This window comes from Platichthys flesus, chromosome 7 (assembly GCF_949316205.1).
Source record: "Platichthys flesus chromosome 7, fPlaFle2.1, whole genome shotgun sequence".
Classification (NCBI taxonomy): Eukaryota; Metazoa; Chordata; class Actinopteri; order Pleuronectiformes; family Pleuronectidae; genus Platichthys; species Platichthys flesus.
The window spans coordinates 8,750,452-8,769,910 of record NC_084951.1 but is presented as its reverse complement, the minus strand read 5'-3'; the positions used below and the strand labels follow the sequence as shown (position 1 = coordinate 8,769,910).

Below are 19,459 nucleotides of genomic sequence, written 5' to 3'. Positions count from 1 at the left end.
TCCCGGTCCTTGGGCTCGTGTCAGTCAGACTGTTGACTCTGTCTAAGTTGAGGAGAATTTAAATAATATTCAAAATAAAAATAAATTAGCTGGATACTGGTTGTTACTGAACATGTTTTAAAACTGTTATGGCCAAATAACTTGCAACAGCAACTAATCCAAACAATCAAGGTTTTGTATATTTTAAAAACACTTTCAGTTTGTTAAGGTGCAGTAGAAAGATTAGAAAAAACAGTAACATAAAACAAATCAATACAACATTCCAGTGTGTAGATTCACAAGATATACGTTTTAAAAAAGCAACTTTGGCGTCAGCACATAAGCTGTTTTCAGACATGAACTCTGCAGGAGCTCCGCACAGTGACTTCACCTTTCACACATGAGCAACGAAGCCGGAGGTTCTCCACTCGGACACGCTAACAACACAGGAGCCATCATTTGGTTTGGTTTACATCGACATCCGCGTCGGATCTTACACCAAAATCTCTCTTTGTTTTCTTTTTAGCTTTTTTAATCTGTTATGAGTCTGTCACGTGTTAGAGACGTCATCAACACACAACACTCGCTCTTGGTGAATCCTCCAGAGGACCTCATGCATTCGTGGTGTCTACCAGGGGGCTTGGAGGAGACACTTTGGCGAATGTCCGGAAGTTATCCAGAGCCCAGTGCATGTCCGAGAAAATTTTCCTTTCTTGATTCTCGTGGTTCTGGGTTTGTACCCCTCATGGTTCAATGCACTTATTGTAAGATGCTTTGGATAAAATCGTTAGCTAAATGAAAAGTAATGTAATGTCTAAAAGCAGCTCTAACAATAAGTTAAAAACCATTATGAGTCCAAGCTACAAACAAGTAACTTCATACAAAACCGTTAGCGGTCATAGAGCTGACGCGTGGGGTTTTACATTGTGTACAACAGGCATAGTGACAAAAGAGATGTTAGCTCAATACAGTTAGATCTGCACATTAAGCTGAAAAATGCAATAAAAAGATTATAAAATCACTGATTATTTGGTTGGAGTTAATGTTGAATAAAATCTGCAGATGCTGATGCTTCCTGATATCATGTCCTCAGATGGCATTCTCCTCCTCGACCACTGGGGGTTTTCTCACTTGCTTGGTGAAAACACTGCAAATCAAGAAAAAAAAACAATTAACACAGACACTCTGGTTTCCTGCTGCTTTCCTATCGACATAGACGGCAGAAAGGTCATTGATGTCCACAGCTCAAGTTCTGCACATGGAGACAGAGGCAGCTGAGGAACCTCTGTGCTGCTGTGAGGTTAAATATTCCTATGATGTTTTTTCTTCGACCCCTGAAGGACTGAAATAAAAAAAGGGTTGCCGGACTCACTTCTCTCCCTCAGACCCTGACCGAAGCTGTGCACGAGTCTGACGAGGCCCCAGATTAAAACCACTTTAATCACCAGTGAGATCAAAGCTCCGGTGACGGCGGCGGCCTCCAGCGTGTACGTCTTGTTCTCAAACCATTTCTCTCCCACCTGGAATTAAAGCACACCATCAATTGCCTGCAGCAATCCAGTTCAGAATGTTCAAATTACTTTCCAGTGACTTGTTTTGAACATAATTTCAGGAGTTTTTTGCATTTTAGTGTCATTTTAAACTCGTAGAAAGTGTTTTTGCTCAAGTCATGTGCATCAGTATGATTTCGAGGTTCTTGGAACTTGCGGTACAATATTTATGTTACATGTTAATTTATATCTCTGCTAAAATAAAACACTCTACTGTTCTTTTGAAACTTACTAGTTAGTTTCTAGTTATTTTCATGATGACATTTAGCTGTAAATGTTTATGTTTATATTTATCATACTTCTATGAGAATGTCAACATTTTTATAAAATAAGGTTATGAATAGGTTATATTGTGCTACACTACATGTGGTTAGATTAGCACAAAGACTGTAAACAGGAGAAACCATCTGCCTTGGAGGGGAAAAAACTGCTGATGTCCCTTTTTTTAATTTAAATAAACAAATTATTTTCCCTTTTCTTGGTCTTATCGACAACTCGCAATTTAAAGTTAAAGTCCCATTCACCCGCAATTCATAAAGCACTCGACAGAGCATTTCCCATTTCTCTCCACCAAGGCCAAACATATGCCTTAAACTGTTTGGCCTTAAAATTCCTCAAACTACAACAATTTCACACACTCATCATCGGCCCTTTATGATCCATGTAATGTTCTCTGAGAAAATGGTGAAAACGTTGAAAAGACTCAATCTTGCAATGTTCGAGAAAGTGAAAAAGAAATTCCTTGATCCCTGATCTGTACCCACACCTAAATGTAATGTCCTCTTCCCTGACCCACCCTGCATCCTTCCACCAAGTGTCATGGCAGACTGTTCAGTGGAGTCTTGTGGAATCTTGTCAAATAAACAAACAATCATACAAACCAACCAACAACAAAACATAACTTGTTTGGTGGAGGTAGTAAAGAAACATCCTGTGAGGTCACTAGTAAAGTCACAGTTGTGAGTCGTTTTCCTCTCACCGTGTACATCAGGTAAACAAAGAAGGCGACTTGAGGAAGGTTCTGCAGCATGAAAACCCAAACCAGAACCTTGGCTTCCTTCAACACCTGCAAAACAGTGTGTATACATCCTCACATTCTTTCTGAATTTTAATAACAATAGTTTGGACTTCTCTCTCATGGTGTGAACAGACGGCGAGGAAAGAGAACTCACTGCGACGGCGCCTACAGCGGCGGTGACGCAGGCCCACACCACTCCAACTCCCAGGATGATGCTGTTGCGAGCAGACATGACAGAGTCCAACGTTGTGATGAGGATACACAGACACAGCTGAAACACAATAACAACAACAACACATTACTAATGAAGCCGTCAGCAGGTCCCTGACATCGGGATCACTGGCGTTTGCTTTCGTTTCTCTTTCAAACACACACCCAGGCTTTTATGCACAGTGGCCATTTTGTACCAACTACTGATCAACAGACGCAGGAGAGACAGACGCCAGTTCCTCCTCCAGGAGCAGCGGCAACACCCCTGACCCGAAGGTGAGCACAACACGAGCCGAGCTCTGAGCGCCAGGCATCTGACCTGACCAGAAAAACTCGCCCTCGTGTTGTTCTCTCTGTCGACACTCTGATCGTAACCAGTCCAGCCACACACAGCAGGTCTCCCAGGCTCTCTGGAGACTGTTCAAATCACCTCTGACACAGATGAGTTCATCTCTGACTGAGCCTGGAGGAGGAAAAACCAGCTCAACAAGCTGAGGATATATTTACCACACAAAAACATGTGTTTATTCTTTTAATTTAACCTTTACTTAACCTGGAAAAATCCTTGACGCACCAGACCCACAAATAAAGCAACACACCCTTAAAGTTCAGTCACAGACCTTTAATTAACTGCAACAAAATCAATGTTGATGTCTTCTCACAGTGTTGACGTGTTTGCAAAGAAGAATGTGTGCGTGTACCTGAGCTTGCAGGTCAAAGGTCACCATGGAGAAGCACAGGTTGAGCAAGAAGTACTGCTCCTGCAGACTCTCCAAGGCCCCGCCCACACGGAACGCCATCATGTTGGGCCTCTTGATGAGCAGCGACGTGCAGAAGACGTGCACAATGCCCAGACACATGATGCACACGAAACGCACCTGCAACACACACACACACACACACACACGCACACACACAACCCAGCTCGTCAGGCTTGTATGTGAGGTGATGTGATGCTACACTGATCAATCAATCTGTCTGTCTCTGTGTCTGCCAGTCCCTCCCTCTATCAATGTGTCTGTCTGTCTAATAACCTGTCCTCCGCCTGTCTCTCCATCTGTCCATCTATATAGCTCAAGTATTAGTGAGTGAAAACTTGAACAACAGTGACACCAAGTGGTGGAGCCATGAGTTCCTTCAACAGGATTGAAGTGGGAGGAATCATCAGCTGGTGTGAATCACTGTGTGTCAGTGTGGTTAATGTATCGATCTTTTCCTCCTGTTGTAATTCTGATGTCGGTGGATTCTCTCTTAAACCCAGTGAGGATCTGGTGTAACACTAAAACTACTATTTGTTACTGATGTTGATTTTACATTTGACTGGAATCATTTGCACTCAGAACAAAACAGAGACCAGCCCAAACAACCTCTGTCAAAAAGACAGGCCTACATTTTAGAAGAAAACTGCAGAAACTGTGCAGGATGAAAGAATTATTCTATAATGACCGAATATTAAGCTTTTTGATTAAAAAATCTATCTGTCAAAGAAATAACAAAGTAGGTCATGAAAAGATCTCAAAAGAAGAATTCAGGGTGAGCACTTCTAAAGTTGTTTTTTTTATTATAATTATGAACACATTTTCTTCTCTGCATCATTTTGGTGAGAAAGAATTAGACATTTAAAAAACATGTAGATCTAAATTCTCAAAATAAAACCTTGACACAAGTGTCATAAAATATCACGTCTCTGTCACTGACACCAAACATGATTACTGTCAAACATAAAAAAATGAGTCAATAACAAGTAAATGTGAGACTTTGTTTTGTGTTTGTCTTATAAATCCATAACAAAAGTCAATAAATCTGTCAAAGACAAAAAGGAAGTAGGTTATGAAATGATCTTAAAAGAAGATCTTCTATTTCCACCTTCTCAGCTTGTTTCTTTTTTTGGAGGGGCGGGGGGGGCCCATAAAAAATATGTTGGATATATATATATATTCTCTAACCGAAAACCTACGCATGAACATCATAAAACTTCACTTCTCTGTTACTGATAACTCTCACTCGGACATTTGTGTTTGGGGAAGTCTGGAGGATTGCCGGAGTTCAGTGCGTGTCTGAAAGCAGCTGTTTGTTATTTATAAAACTATTGTAAAAAATAAAATCTATTAAAGAATTTGTATTCTTTCAAAAATGATGCAGTGTCAGTACTTCAAGCACCAACTTTTCAGATATTTTGTAATCATAATTGTGTCCAGCAGAGGGCGACCTACCAGCAGCTCCTGCTTGCTCTTTGACCCCGACACAGAGAAGTTGACCACCGATCGCATCATGACGATCAACACGCTGAGCACGAACACCACCAGCTCCTGTCTGTTCTCCTGCAGCACGCCCCGGCTGATGTAGTAGATGCAGAACACTGCAGGAGACACAACACTAATGATCACACACACACACACACACACACACACACACACAGTTGACGTTCTCATCCAACCCGTCACCTCTGATTAGGATCCTGATTCTGGGTCAACTGCGTATGCTCCATTTGCTGTGTGTGTCTGTTGCATGTGTTGGACTGCAGCTAACAATTACTCCCCCTACCTATTCAATACAAAAACTTATTGCGTATTGTTGAAGTTCGAAGTGAGTGGAGGTCAGCGGGGGAGCAGGGAGGGAGGGAATCATGGCACGGTACAAGGCGCCCTGGCTTCATGCCGGCACCCTCATTCTAAAACTGTGGCTACAACTAAATCTACTCAACTTGGAACATGGGGCCGACTCCAGGTTTCTGAAACCAGATTATCATGTTTGCATGGACAATCCCGTAACCAGCGGTTAACCATGCAAACTCCTCTTTATCACATGGAAGCTTGTGCTCATGAGCACGTACAGCTCATCCTGTGCTGTCGTCAGGCTGCAGGCACGAGCGATGACGTCTCTGCCACTCATGAGTCTGATGACTGAGTCAACTATTCTGCTAATGGATCGACAGAATATCTATCACATTTGAGTATTTGTTTACTTGTTTGAATCATTTTCCTTAAGCAAATATTTCAGTAGTTTTTAGCTTCTTGCTCTACTTTTTGAAAAATTACTGTTCTTCTCAGTTTTTAATAATTATATGTTGGTTTTGATCAACAGCTTAAAAAAAAACATGAAAAGATTTGAGGAAGTCGTCTTTGTGAACTTGATTGTAATTTCACTTTTAATACTTTATCGACCAAATGAGAAAATAATCTGTAACGAAAGTGATAGATTTACAAAATGATGTCGGGAAATGAATCTCCAGAAACGCCCACAGCGTGCATCATGGGATCTGTTCAACACAGAGTGGACGGTGACACCACTGTCCTCTTCTCCTTCATCACATGATTACAGCAGCAAACCTTGTGTAACCTTGACCCGACACAAGCGATGGAACTCACGTATTCCCACCATCTGGATGAGAGACACGGAGAAGTTGTCCTCATCAGACACGTCCGTCTCCGTGCGCTGCTTGTAGACGCTGGTGAGCGTGAGGCCGAGCAGCGCCAGCAGAGACGCTATGGTGAAACAGAAGTAAAGCTTCAGCCGACATGACAGCTCCGACCACCGCTTTATCTGCAGGGAGGGAGGGGGGGGGGGGGGGGGGTGGAGAGAACGTGGATTGTGAAAAACACTTGTCATCCAACTGTCGCCCAAACCGGCACGTTACGCAAGAGAGAGACTGATTTCACAACTGAAGACAGCAGAAGTATGAACGATAAACACAGTAGGGCTGAGAGAACAGGATTTCTGAAAGGTTCAGTGTGGAGGATTCACTGGAGACTGCATCATCCTCCTCTTCCAAACAGAAGAAGAAGCAGAACAGCTTCTGTTGAATTGGAGGGCCCATTCTAATGTAACGAAAACACAAGGGTTCTTAGTTTCACATGAGGTGTATGTTTACTCTAATAACTACATACTTATAATATATCAGAATATATAATAAATAGAAAACATAAAATGTCTTCTAATGGATCATTCTAATCCATCAGATTTGTGAAACTGTCGTGTCTTTATCACCTTTTTGTCCCTGCTCACTGAGAGCAGTTAGGTTGTACTGCCACTCTGCCAAGAACTGTTTTTAGATCAGCTGATTTCAGGAAGTGCAGCGTTGGCCAGAGTTAACAAAAATACCAGCAATTTGCTCATGGAACATGTGCTATATGCAGGTCCTCAGTTTCGAGCTATTTCAAAGGAAGGAGTTGTTGTGTACTCCTAGATGTATTTATTTGTGTCTTTGTGCAGCTCTGACTGTCAGACTAGATAATAAAAGATGTTCTATATTCTATTCAACCTGAGCCAAGCCATACATACTTCCAAACAGGGTTAGCAGCATACAGAGGTTTAAAGAGGTTAAGGTATTTTTCTAAATGCACTGATCAGTACATTGTACTGCAAGGTTCAGGTATTGGAATCAGCATCTGGGAGAGAAAATCTCATTTACCTAACACCTCTTTCTAAGCTTGTATTTTATGAGACACAGAATTTATTGAAAGAGGATTTAGATTTGATATATTACTGCAGAATCTCAGTTTTTCCTTTTACACTTTTCCCTCCGCTTCTTTACACTGTGTAAATAAAGCTGAAGTTGAAGGGCAGACACACAGATGTTTCAGGATGGGTTTTGTCATGACACTGGGATGCAGGCTGGAGCATCTCACCGGTCCACACGGCGTTGGGATCAGTTGCTGGTGTCTCGGCTGCAGGTTCGGAGAAAGAAGGTCTGTCCTCTCCTGGGGTTCGTTGCCCAACAGAGGACTGCAGTGTAAATGAAATAAAATACATAGATGTAGTTTATCGTATGTTATAAATGCAGGAATGAAGCTGAATTTTTCTTTGTGGCAACTAAAGTATCTCTGGTAGGCCAGATTTTTAGATGAGAAAAGAAAACTGGAACCAAACTACTTGGTTGTTTTATCTTATCTCCAGAATAAGGTACATTTTTTGTTTTTACACTTTACTCTTTTTATTTACAGAAGTTAATTTCCCCAGCTGAAAAAGACAGAAACTTTAATGAGAAATGAAGATACTGAAGAGAATCTGAAGCGTTAGTAAGACGTGAGACATGACAGTGTGACAATTTTTTTATTTACACCTGTGCTTCTTCCTGCAACAGGTTGAAATGTCTCTGTATGAAAATGGCCCACGAAGACAGGCAAATACTAAACAATAAACGACCATGTACTTTCGAAACTGAAACAAATTGAGGGTCAAACTGAGCCTGAGGATAACTGATCCTACTGTGGAACCACTACAGTGGGGGTGTGGATCTTCTACTTGTTTAAGCAGGTGGGTAGTGAACAACAACAGATGAGCGAGGATGAACCTTGTCGCGAGCTGGGAAATTTGGGAACGTGACTCAACACGTTCAAGGCTAAAATGTCCCTGGTCTTTTCAGCACATGCAACAGTTAAACGTTTTAAAGATCTCCACTTGCATGAACTTGCACTGTCAGATGTGATCAGATAAAGTCACATGATGAAGAAGTGAAGAAGTGAACATGAGGATGTGAAAATGAAAGTAAAGCGGTTCCCAGAGAGCAGAGGAGGCTGCATAGAGACATCCGAACACATCCAACAGAGTCAGGCAGGGAACTGTGGGGCTTTCACTTTAAACTGTGCCGAGCAGGGAGGCTCGCCCCCCCCCCACATGACTGCAGCAAGCACATGACTGAGCGGCCAACAAGCCTCTGTGCTGTTACTGCTCCTCTGTTCTGCTCAGGCACACGGAAATAATGTTTCTTATTCTTAAATTATTTATACTGGTTTATAAATATAAAAGACAAATCAGGACCTCCGAGGAAAATCCTGAGCTGTGACTAAAAAGAGACTTATATTATATAAATTAGAATATTTTATCTGCGGGATTAAGTCATGTGGCCATTGTTTATTATTGATCTATAATGCTTAATAATATCTCACCCATATTATATCTATATGTTTGAATACAGGGGGATACGACACAAAGACCTACAGATGAGACAAGACACAATGTAACCCAATAAACAATAACAAATAAACAACAAACTACCCACACTAACTATTATTTACACAAATGTGTAGCTTCAATAGTTCCTGTCAGGTTTAGAGCTGCACAGGCAACTTGGGGACTCTTAAACACTTTATATGAAATCAGTCTTCATATGTAAACACATCCTGTTCATATTTCATCTTCTCCTGAGCTGCAGTTTGAAATGTTCGAGTCTGTGGCGTCTTGTCACATGTCGAGAAACTGAGAAACATCTGTGAGCAGTGTTTCCTCACGACGCAGACAACCGAGGCTGGAACATGAACATCAATGAGGGTTGAACAGAAGCTGCTGACCTGATCTCGTCCATTTCCTTGAGGAGCAGGAGCTCAAGTTCCTGTCTCACATTCTTACTGTCTGTCTGTGTCTCTGTCTGTCTCCCTGTCTGGGTCCATCTCCAGCTGACTGCACTCCAATGTAAACAGGATGGAAGCGCTTCTCTTCTTCTGCTTCTGTGGTTCTCTGGTTTGTTCCTGCTCTTTTCCCTCCGCTGCTGTAAAGCGCTGCTGCCCCCTGCAGGACCAGAGAGTGTGATCAGGGATATTTCAATCCTGAGGGCCCCTGAGCACTGACAGGTCAAAGAGACTCCACCTCTTATATATTTGACTTTTAAGACATGAACTCCAGATTCATGTCTTAAAATGAATCTGGAGTTCATGTACAGATTTTAGTCCTCTTGTTTCTTTGACCTTTTCACCTATTTTTTTGCCAGAAATTGTTGCCTTATGATTTCAAATCGATTCCCTTTTAATTTAGTCTCTGTGTTATTTTAATGTACAGCACCTTGAGTCTGCCTCTTTAACTGCCTCACAGACACTTTTTCCTGGTGTCACTATGCCACTTTTAATCACATGATGCTTCTTTAACTTGCACTTAGTTATATATATATATTTTTTTTTAATTTCTTTTATGTTTCTTACAACCTATGCACTTTTTTGTATACAATCAAAATTCAGCTCAGGATAGAAGGAGATTTCAAACCTAGCGAGTTTTTTTAATGCTTTGCAGGGGCATTGATTTGAATAATTCTTATTTCATATGTCAAAAATAATATCTTACCATATTTTATTTGATCAGATCAGATATGATTTTTTGTGAGAGTTGTATTTGAAGAGGTCGCCTTCAATAAATGAGAAACAAAGTGAGTGTGTTACAACTGCATGCTTAACTGTCAATCTTCCTTTATAAACATTGCTAGTGAGGAATATTCTAGTGTGTTATCTCAAAAGTAGAGTTAATGATTCATTATTGTCACACCCGTGCATACGCACACACATCACTCACTCAGACAAGGCAAACCATTGGCGATGCAAACGAAAAAGTGAAGAAACAACTTAACATATAGCTAAGTAAGAAAAACGATGGCAAATGCAAAAAAAAACACAAAGAAAAATTGTTAAACACAAAGGCAAACCCAAAAAAAAACACAGCAAATCACAAATCATGATTAGTTATATATATGCCGAACCATACCAGTAGAAAGACAAGCATATAATGATAATTCTCTTAAATTCTATAAATTGAGGATATCACTGTTGTCTCTGAAATTGAATAATCCTGCAGTTTTGGATGATTAAATACAAACGGGTGAAGATTTCGAGTTATGTCTCCTTCTCCAAACATTGGCCTCAACATAACAATGTCCTTTTTTAATTGTACATATAATATACAATTTGAAATTAAAATGTCCATGTCATACCTGAATAAACGAATTAACATGGAGACAATGAACGCATCATTTACAGCATCGCCAATTTGTCTCGTGGCAGCTGCATCAAGTTCAAAGATGTCTTACCGGAAACAACAAGACTTTATCTTAAAATTAAAAGCATATTTATTTTAAATCCGGGTTGATTCCGGCTGTTTAAAATAAAAACGTAAACGTATTAAAGATAAGGGAAATGAATACTAATAAAAAGTACTTACAAGATCTAGCCTCTAGGTTCATGCTGACAGTAATTCAGGAGAGGGGCTTTTATTCTGAAAGGTTGGAGTTGTGACTCTGTGGTAGTTTCTCGTTAGCTTGGAGCTGCAGCGCTCTGACAGCAGCATTGGTGTGTTTACCAGCAGAGGAGAATCTGCATGTGTGTGGACGTGTAGTCTGCTCTCTGTGCTGTGGAACATGGCGGACATCACGCCCGGCTCGGTGGCTTCCTCTCTTTGCGCTGCGCCGCCGCCTCTAACAAACAGCTGGCAGCGAGCGTAAACCTGCAACTTCCGCCTTTTTTGTATACCATCTCCCTGCTGCCGCCAGCCCGCCGTCTTGTCCCCTCACACACTTCGTTTCCTGCTGCAGGCTGAGGCGCACACACACACAAAAACAACACACAGGTAATGGTGTGCAAGTTGAAGTCACTGAGGCTGGAGCCAACCGCAGCGAGAGTTTTCAAAACAAACAGCTGTGGCTGACACGGAGCCTGTGTTGTTGAGGCAGCACAGATTTGTGCGACTGGAGGTTTGTTTTGAAATCTGATCTCTGGTCTGTTTCATCAGTCTGTGTAAGATTTAGATAATGATAGGCTGTGATGTTTTCACGAGTGTTTAATCCTCTCAATTATATGAATTGTTGTTTTCTTTACCCTGGAATGAACCATTTTTTATTCGAGTACTTTATATTAATATCAGGAGCGAGTCCTCTCTATGGAGTTCGCCATGCTCTTTACAGCAGGCCCAAAGTGGACAAACTAAACACCTTTTGATTATTTATGACAACTGAAGGCTACCTCAGGCTCTCGCTCATGTTTGGAAGGGGGGGGTGAGGTGAGGGGTATTCAGCTGCAACATGCAAGTTCACCACTAGATGTCACTAATGTTTACACACTGAACCCTTGAATACAGACAGCTGACTGCTGTATTGCTGGCTTACCTACTGACTTACTGTCACTACCTACTTACTTACCTACCTATGAATTTACTTACTGGCCTTCCTACTTACCTACCTACATCTTATCTTACCTATCCATTTACTTACTTGCTTACTTCCTTGCCTACCTACTTATTTATCTATCTATTTACTTCCTTCCCTTCCTACTTATCTAGATTGAAGCTGGTACTTCCTGGTAGAGGCTCACCTCACCAATTTTAAGATAAAGTCTTGTTGTTTCCGGTAAGACATCTTTGAACTTGATGCAGCTGCCACGAGACAAATTGGCGATGCTGTAAATGATGCGTTCATTGTCTCCATGTTAATTCGTTTATTCAGGTGTGACATGGACATTTTAATTTCAAATTGTACCTGTGGCTGAACCTGTGGCTGGAGCAGACTTCACAGTGTTTGCATTCAAAGTAAACGTAACCTGTGTCACCATTAGTGGAGGTTCTCCGTTGTGTCTGATCTCAGCCAAGTCCTCAGTTTCTCTCTGCCACGCTGCTGTGTTTCTATGCAGTTCATATGTGTTTAATACAACATACCTGTATGTAGATCAAAGTATTGTGGGTGCATTTGAAATATGCTTATAAGCTTTATTTCTGACACGCAGGTCAAAACAAGATTATTCACCTCTTGAGTAACACAACAAGACCTTGTGTCATTCCTTGTTTTCTCAGTTAAGTCCCTGATGATGACCTTTTTTGAATCAGTTAACACATACATCAAATAATGCAATAAATTCCTCAGCAGAGCATGAGAGGTGGGGACATTGCTATCATCACAATATGCCTTATCTCATCTTATCTTACTGTTAAAAAAAATACTACAGTGTTAATCATTAAAACAAATTGTGAGTATGATTTTATGTGAATTATCAAACAAAACAGATCATATTAACAGAACTTTAATAATTATGAATTGCTTTGCAAAGTCCCTGATTTTCTCTCATCTCACAGCAAATGTGTTTTATTATTTCCAGCTGCAGAAGAAGAGAACCAGTCCTTGAAGCACTCCCATCTTCATCATCATCTCCTGCTGCACTAATCAGAAAATGGACTAACCTGAATCAGCTCCCCATCTTATCACTCACCTGAAGGGCCCCTGCCGGCCCTCAGGGAGCACGCAGCAGGATGTCCGACAGCCGGCAGTCTGCCAGGCATCCGCTGTGGCGCCTCCTGTCACCGTTCAGCATGCGGCAGGAGCGAGTGGTGCTGGCCCGCAGCGAGAGCCAGCCAGGGGAACAAGTCCTGAAGATCACAGTCACAGAGACCACAATCATCGAGGCTGAGTCTGGGGTGTGGAACTTCCGCTCACTCACCTACCTGGGCCTATGGTACTTCTTCAGCTTCTGCACTCTGTTCCTCAACAAATACATCCTGTCATTGTTGGAGGGGGAGCCCAGCATGCTGGGTAAGGACAAACTATATTTCTGCTACTTTTCATATGGATATTTACCAGAATTAATGCAGTATAATGAATCATGCATATGCATGATGATCATAACTTGATGATGAGTTATCAGACTTACTTTCTTCCAGGCTCATAAAAACAACATGCAGAGATTTGAAACCTGCTCGAGACAAATCGTCTGCACAACTGGTGCATTCAGGGACACATCAATAACCAGACTTTCTGCCACATGCCAAAAGTTTGCTCACTGTATTTACTCAAAATCAAACAGCCTTAAACAATTTCAATTTAACGCTTGAATATAATATAATATTACAAAGCTCAATGGTGGATTTACTACCTCAATCATTTATGTGTCACTGCAGGATAATTCTCACTGACTTTAATGAATGGAAATAAAAGGCTGATTCTAAAGAACACAGCCTGCAGCTACTCACTATAACTGGACTGCGCCTGTGAGCTTTGTCTTCGGGATGAACCAGGTGATAGTGAATAAGTTTCAGGTGTTTACACAAGGAGCTTGTTTGACATTCACGTTGCAGAGGTCGGCTGCTGTAGCTCTACTGTGTCTCTCTCGCGCTCCCCAGGTGCTGTTCAGATGGTGTCCACCACGGTCATTGGCTTTCTGAAGATGTATGTCCCCTGTTGCCTGTACAAGCACAAGTCCAGAACCGAGTACCCTCCCAACTTCCTCATGATCATGTTATTTGTTGGACTCATCAGGTGAGCTCATCTTTCAACAAACTGCAGGATTACTTCAAAGACACATGTCTCTTATATGTATGCGTGTCTAAATAAACACTCCTGAGGCTTTTACCAGTGTTTTTGTACTGATGCAACCCAAATTAGACAATCACAACAATGTTGTATAATAAAGTAGTGGAAACGTAATCATGGATCTTTTCAATTCGCCGGTTCTTGTTCAGGTTCACCAGCGTGGTCCTGGGCCTGGTGAGTCTGAAGAATGTGGCAGTGTCGTTTGCAGAGACGGTGAAGAGCTCAGCGCCCATCTTCACTGTCATCATGTCCCGCCTGATCCTCGGGGAGTACACAGGTATGAGTTCAAGAATGTGGTAATACCAGCTGTTGAGGATGGTATCTGTTGATATATTTTAACCAAGGTGTCATGTAACTCCCCAAATATCGGCAAAATATCATTCCATCAAATGAATATCCCATATATAGCTTATATACACAAGGTCAGATAAAACCAAATAACAGTATTTATAACATTCATGAGAAAAGACATAAATGGAGAGGTATATTCATGTTAAAAGTACTTCTATATAAGAACATGTCTGACAGGAGTATATGTGAGTGGGCATATTGTATATCTAAGCAATCTAGTTGAAATCATAATCTACCCTCAGCTGCCACCACGATCCATGATGCTGCTGGATCTGTGACAATATATAATTCTTACCTGTTTTTACAAGAACGTTTCCCTGTCAGCAGGAACACACTTTTTCCTGTTTCTTGTATGAACTTCTCGAATTTCTTGTTTTAAGCCCTGGAGGAGAAACCACCTTTAACCCACTCGCATTATCTAGAGATAACTTTAGATCTGTCTGACAACAAGTGACACTAACTTACTGGAAAGAAAGTGACTCTCCATAATTCAGGTTATTCTGCATTTTAAAATGGGATGCAGAGCTTCAACTGCAAGCTTTGTGATTTTTTTCTGTGAATTTCTATTCTCTTAGTTGTGGTAGAAATTGCACAATAATTCTACAGCATCAATTATTTTTCGAATAGAAAAATCTGTAAGGTAACTGTAACAGGATATCAAATTTCAGCATCAGACGTTGAGAAGCTGTAGAACTGGTGCATAGTGTGATTCCATGCTTCGGGCTTTTCTTCCTCTCTGACATGACTCCCCCTCATTGTTTCCAGCAGTGTAGAGTTTGATGTCATTGTTTTGTAAAGCACAACTGTCAGAAAAACACCAGCCTAAAGAATTACATTCCAAGGCATACACTTTGGACAGTTTGGAACCATTTCTCTAACTGGAACAGATGCTTGAATACCACGTGTAATAATACCAGAAGCGCTCCGTGAAATGAGGTAATGAGTGATGTGGCATTTAAGAGTTCTCACCCTATCCATTGTGTTTGCTGTTTTCAAACTACAGGGCTGTGGGTGAACCTGTCCTTATTCCCTGTCATGGCCGGCCTGGCCCTGTGCACAGCCACAGAGGTCAGCTTCAACATGCTTGGCTTCTCCGCCGCGCTCTCCACCAACGTCATGGACTGGTACTGCAGCAAACAACACAGCCACGCCCCAACAGTTTGATGAGTCATATAACCGCTAATCTCTGATCTCAGTTTACAGAACGTGTTCTCTAAAAAGCTGCTCAGCGGAGACACATACAAGTTCAGGTAAAAGACTGTGACACTTTCCATTTGTAAATGTAAAATGGCCCCCTTTCTGTATAAATAGACACTCATTAATGATCTAATGACTGTATTTTAGCCCTCCAGAGCTGCAGTTCTACACCAGTGCAGCAGCAGTCATCATGCTTATACCTGCCTGGGTGTTCCTCATGGTAGGTGTACATGGACATGTTGTGACAATTATTATTGCACTAAATAATTTGCAGGGCTGAACCTGGGTAATTACTGTACAAATTATAATTAAGTTAATCGTGGGACTGATTTTCGGCATGTAGGACTAAAGGTGAATGCTGTTGTATGAGTGTAAATGGCACAGAGTGTGTCTGTGTTTTCAGGACTTTCCAGTGCTTGGGAAGAATGGGCGAACCTTTATCTTCAGCCAAGACATAGTCCTGTTGCTGCTATTTGACGGCGGCCTGTTCCACCTGCAGAGCGTCACCGCCTATGCTCTCATGGGTCGGATTTCCCCAGTTACATTCAGGTAGGAAACCTGTGCAAACCTGTGAAACCACTCCTTTGCACCAGCTACAGGTAGTACTACACTGTTATCTCCAGTGCAGCAGAGTTCATGGTGCCTTTTTTTTTAAATACCAACAAAGTATGTCTGCAGATTTCTGACACGCACAATGTACACCCTCAGCTTCTCTTTGTCTTAAAGGGGACCTGTGCTTATTTTATACATTAAGTTGGTTTACAGGTCTTTGTGGTCATAATGGGATATGTCTGGATTTGAGAAATTCAATCTTTTAATATGAAAGCATCAGAAGCTCACTTCTCAAATCTGCTAAAGCTAATGACCAGACTGTCAGTGGTAAATTGTCACCTCCTTAAATCTTGACTGCATTATCAATTGTTGTATTGTCAGGCCAGCTCCTAGTTGACTAAAGTGGTACCTTGCATGGTCAACAAACTACTTTACATATACATTCATACTTCTCTACAAACAACTGTGACACCAATTTCCTCTTAACTCTCTGATAAACAAGCCACCTTCGATTGTACTTTTTAAGTCCCACTGTTCTTTGTGAACTCATGCCCCGTGATTCTTGAGTTTGGAACATGCTGTGATTGAGATGTTGGAATCACCGCACTTGGAACCATCAGTTTGTTCAGGGCCGGTCATGAGCTCTCTCTCTCCCATCTGATTCTCTCCCTCAATACAAGTTTTCAAAAGTTATCTGAAAACACATTTTTATTCATTAGCCTTTCAATTGTTTTATTGTTGTTATGTTTTCAGTGTTACTGGTGGTGGTAGAGATAATAATTATGACAGTATTTTATTCTTGTTTTTAATTTCAATGTTGAAAGGGGGTTTAAATAGAGAGACAGAGTCATAACCCAGGCGACCCAAAAAGGTATTTCAAATATCTTGAATTATTTGTAAATAAATCTCCAGAGCTCTTCTGGGAAGCATCACATTTTTAAAGCAAGGAAATCCAATGATTAGCAACAAAAGCTATTCTTCCATTAATTCTTATTCAGCAAACCACAATCTTGCCAATTGGGGTTACAATCAATTTAATTTTTCATAATATTTTTGGCTACTTAATTACTAAAGCTTTTTTCAGACGTGAAGTCTGGAGGATGTCTGCAGATTTGGGTCTGAACTTTCTCTGGAGTTTGCCTTTTACACATGCAGAAGGAGATTCTTTTTGCAGAACGTAAGATATTATCTGCGCAGTGGAGATCACATCTTTCTCACATCGGCACCTCTAGACATTCTGCAGAGTTTTTACCAGAGAAACTGCCTGGAGACACTCACATTTGTGTTCTGGCATAGAGCCCCTTCGGAGGTCTGAAAGCAAAATGCGTTAGATAAGGCTTCTTACCTAATGTGTGAGTTGCAGCCCCATAATAGAAGAACTGTACGCTTGCTCACTGACTTCAGAAGGAGGTAATTACTGTTAGATAAACTAGTTTAAAATGGGAGTGAAGGAAGCATCCAAACCATGTTTCTCATAACAGACAATAATCTTATTGAGACCAGGAACTGACTTGATTTGATCTTAACGACAATAGTAACCACGCTTACACTTTCTTCCTCCCTCAGTGTTGCCAGTACTGTCAAGCACGCCCTCTCAGTGTGGATGAGCATCATCGTGTTCAGTAACAAGATCACAGTCCTCAACGCCGCTGGCACCATCTTCGTGTTCACCGGGGTCTTCTTTTACAACAAGGCCAGACAGATCCAGAGACGGAGCTTACAGAAGATGGCTGCCGAGCAGAACAAGAAACCACCAGCGTGCGACCGGGACTTCCTCGCTGCTCAGTCTCACAAAGATTGCAGAACTTGAAAGACAGACATGTTGCTAGAAATGGGATCAAATTATGAACGATGATCTGTTTGCTCACCTGTGGCTGTCCAGACGGGATGACTCGAAATTTACAAAAGAGAAGCATCAGTATGCAACCATTGCGGTGATTGATTCCATTGGTCTGAAAGTCTATGCAGCTAAAATTCTCAGTGTGCAGCTTTTAGTGGCATTTACCAGTTAAGTTGCACACTGCAAACAACTGCCCCCTGCCCCTCCCCGGCTGCTGGTGGAACTTGGCGGTGCAACATAACTTTTCATTGATTTTCATGGACAGAAAAACAAAGCCTGTCACAATCTCTTGATCTGAGCTACGACTGTGAAGTTCCACTTACTGAACTGAAACACAGCGGTTTATATTCCTCATGATCACCAGCTTCCAGAACTGGACCACACTCTGAATTATTTGAAAGACATTTTAACTGATTTCACTTCAGCTTTCCTGTTAAACCTGCTGTGCCTGAATCCCGCAGTTTAAGCCACTGAAGTAATGGGATGAAAGGTGGCCCCGAATATTTGTTTAAGGTGCAATAGTTTCGTTAAATTGCTTTAAAGAAAAACCACTACTGTTTTTTTTATATTCAGTGTCAATGTCATGTCTTAATGCCAGAAGAAGACTTTGGTGTGTGGCTTGGCTCAGGTCACTGGTCTGACCATGTCAACACTAGTCCTGTGGGACAGAATATTTCTTTGTCCTTTATAATCCTCCCTGATTCTATGCTTTGGTGAAAACTGTTTTGTGAAATGAGGGAGCTCAGGGTTCTCTTAAGGAAGGGACTTCTGTAAGCTTCCCGTTTTACAAATTCCAGGTCGAGCTGACTTTTGATCTCATCTGTGGTACAGCAGCTGCTGAATGTACAGTGTGCTACAGTGAATATCTAATTAGCACCAAAGCTGTAAGATTTGACCGCTGTGACGGTGTAACAGACACTGTGTCATACAATGTAATGTTTGAGTTGTGAACAGGGCACAAAGGCCTGAGGTGTGAGGCTGTTTGGAGGTTTGTTGAGCCAAAGCTTAGCCTGGCTGAAGGGAACTATTTAAAACGCCAAAACTGTTTTTTTACCTTCTCTCTTCCAGTTGTTTGCTCCTTGTGCAAAGAGAGATTAATAGCAACGAAACAAATGTTCTCATTCGTTTTACCTCCAGACAAAGTAAATCATGTTTATTTAGTAGTCATCTGACTGATGTCCCATTGTACCAATATCTCAGGTGATTCCTGTGTTATCATAAACAAATACGAAACTTAGTTGTAGGAAACCGGTTTTCTTAAAAAGCTTTATGACCCCTTTTAATTTAATGTAAAACATATTTCTATGTGCTATCGCGTGGCCTACTCTTTACGTTCAGGATTTCAGCATCAGAGCTGAAATGACTCCCTTTCTGTTCCTCTAACAACACATTAGTGCCACTTTTATTATCTTGCCAAACATAAACTGCAGGGAGCTAATAATCCAATCATGATAATGTTATTCTGACATGGCAGCTTCAATCAAATTAGTCTGCTGTTCTGCTCATGTATCCAGGCCTCTTTCAGTTTATCTTCTACTTGATTTGTTAGTGAGTGACAAAGTCCATCAGGTAACACAAATTGTCTTTTCAAATGCATTTTTAACAAATGTTTTACCTTTGCTTTACTTTTTGTGCCTCAGCAAAACTTGTTCATTCTTTTTTGATTTGAACATTTTATGTATTGACGTAATAAACACGTTCAATCTACATGT

General features: G+C 41.2%; 2 protein-coding genes across 3 annotated transcripts; one reads left to right on the top strand and one right to left on the bottom strand.

Annotated features, from left to right (window-relative positions):
- Positions 1-161: 161 nt before the first annotated feature.
- Positions 162-9,197, bottom strand: LOC133956213 (uncharacterized). The gene is made up of 9 exons (XM_062391100.1): positions 9,048-9,197; positions 7,386-7,482; positions 6,126-6,300; positions 4,971-5,116; positions 3,459-3,635; positions 2,702-2,818; positions 2,509-2,595; positions 1,352-1,499; positions 162-1,126 (listed from the first exon to the last, which is right to left on the bottom strand). The coding sequence occupies exons 1-9, from the start codon at positions 9,059-9,061 to the stop codon at positions 1,107-1,109; spliced, it is 981 nt and encodes a 326-aa protein (XP_062247084.1). The 5' UTR covers positions 9,062-9,197; the 3' UTR covers positions 162-1,106.
- Positions 9,198-10,783: 1,586 nt separating this feature from the next.
- LOC133956678 (solute carrier family 35 member E2A-like) lies at positions 10,784-19,454 on the top strand. Of its 2 annotated transcripts, none has more exons than XM_062391927.1 (9): positions 10,784-11,082; positions 12,600-13,030; positions 13,618-13,753; positions 13,957-14,084; positions 15,162-15,282; positions 15,355-15,408; positions 15,503-15,575; positions 15,759-15,904; positions 17,474-19,454. In XM_062391927.1, exons 2-9 carry the CDS (start codon positions 12,751-12,753, stop codon positions 17,715-17,717), a joined length of 1,182 nt encoding a protein of 393 aa, XP_062247911.1. In that variant the 5' UTR covers positions 10,784-11,082; positions 12,600-12,750; the 3' UTR covers positions 17,718-19,454. The 2 variants fall into 2 exon arrangements, with proteins under 2 accessions (XP_062247911.1, XP_062247912.1); XM_062391928.1 differs by lacking the exon at positions 10,784-11,082 and adding an exon at positions 11,118-11,206.
- Positions 19,455-19,459: the final 5 nt, after the last annotated feature.

Coding starts and splice junctions, on each gene's coding strand:
- LOC133956213 (XM_062391100.1), bottom strand. Junction 3,636..4,970: donor AGAGCAAGCAGGAGCTGCTG/GTAGGTCGCCCT, acceptor TGTGTGTTGCAG/GTGCGTTTCGTGTGCATCAT. Junction 1,127..1,351: donor TCAGGGTCTGAGGGAGAGAA/GTGAGTCCGGCA, acceptor CTTGATTTGCAG/TGTTTTCACCAAGCAAGTGA.
- LOC133956678 (XM_062391927.1), top strand. CDS start 12,751: ATGTCCGACAGCCGGCAGTCTGCCAGGCATCCGCTGTGGCGCCTCCTG. Junction 13,031..13,617: donor GGGGGAGCCCAGCATGCTGG/GTAAGGACAAAC, acceptor CGCGCTCCCCAG/GTGCTGTTCAGATGGTGTCC. Junction 13,754..13,956: donor TTATTTGTTGGACTCATCAG/GTGAGCTCATCT, acceptor GTTCTTGTTCAG/GTTCACCAGCGTGGTCCTGG.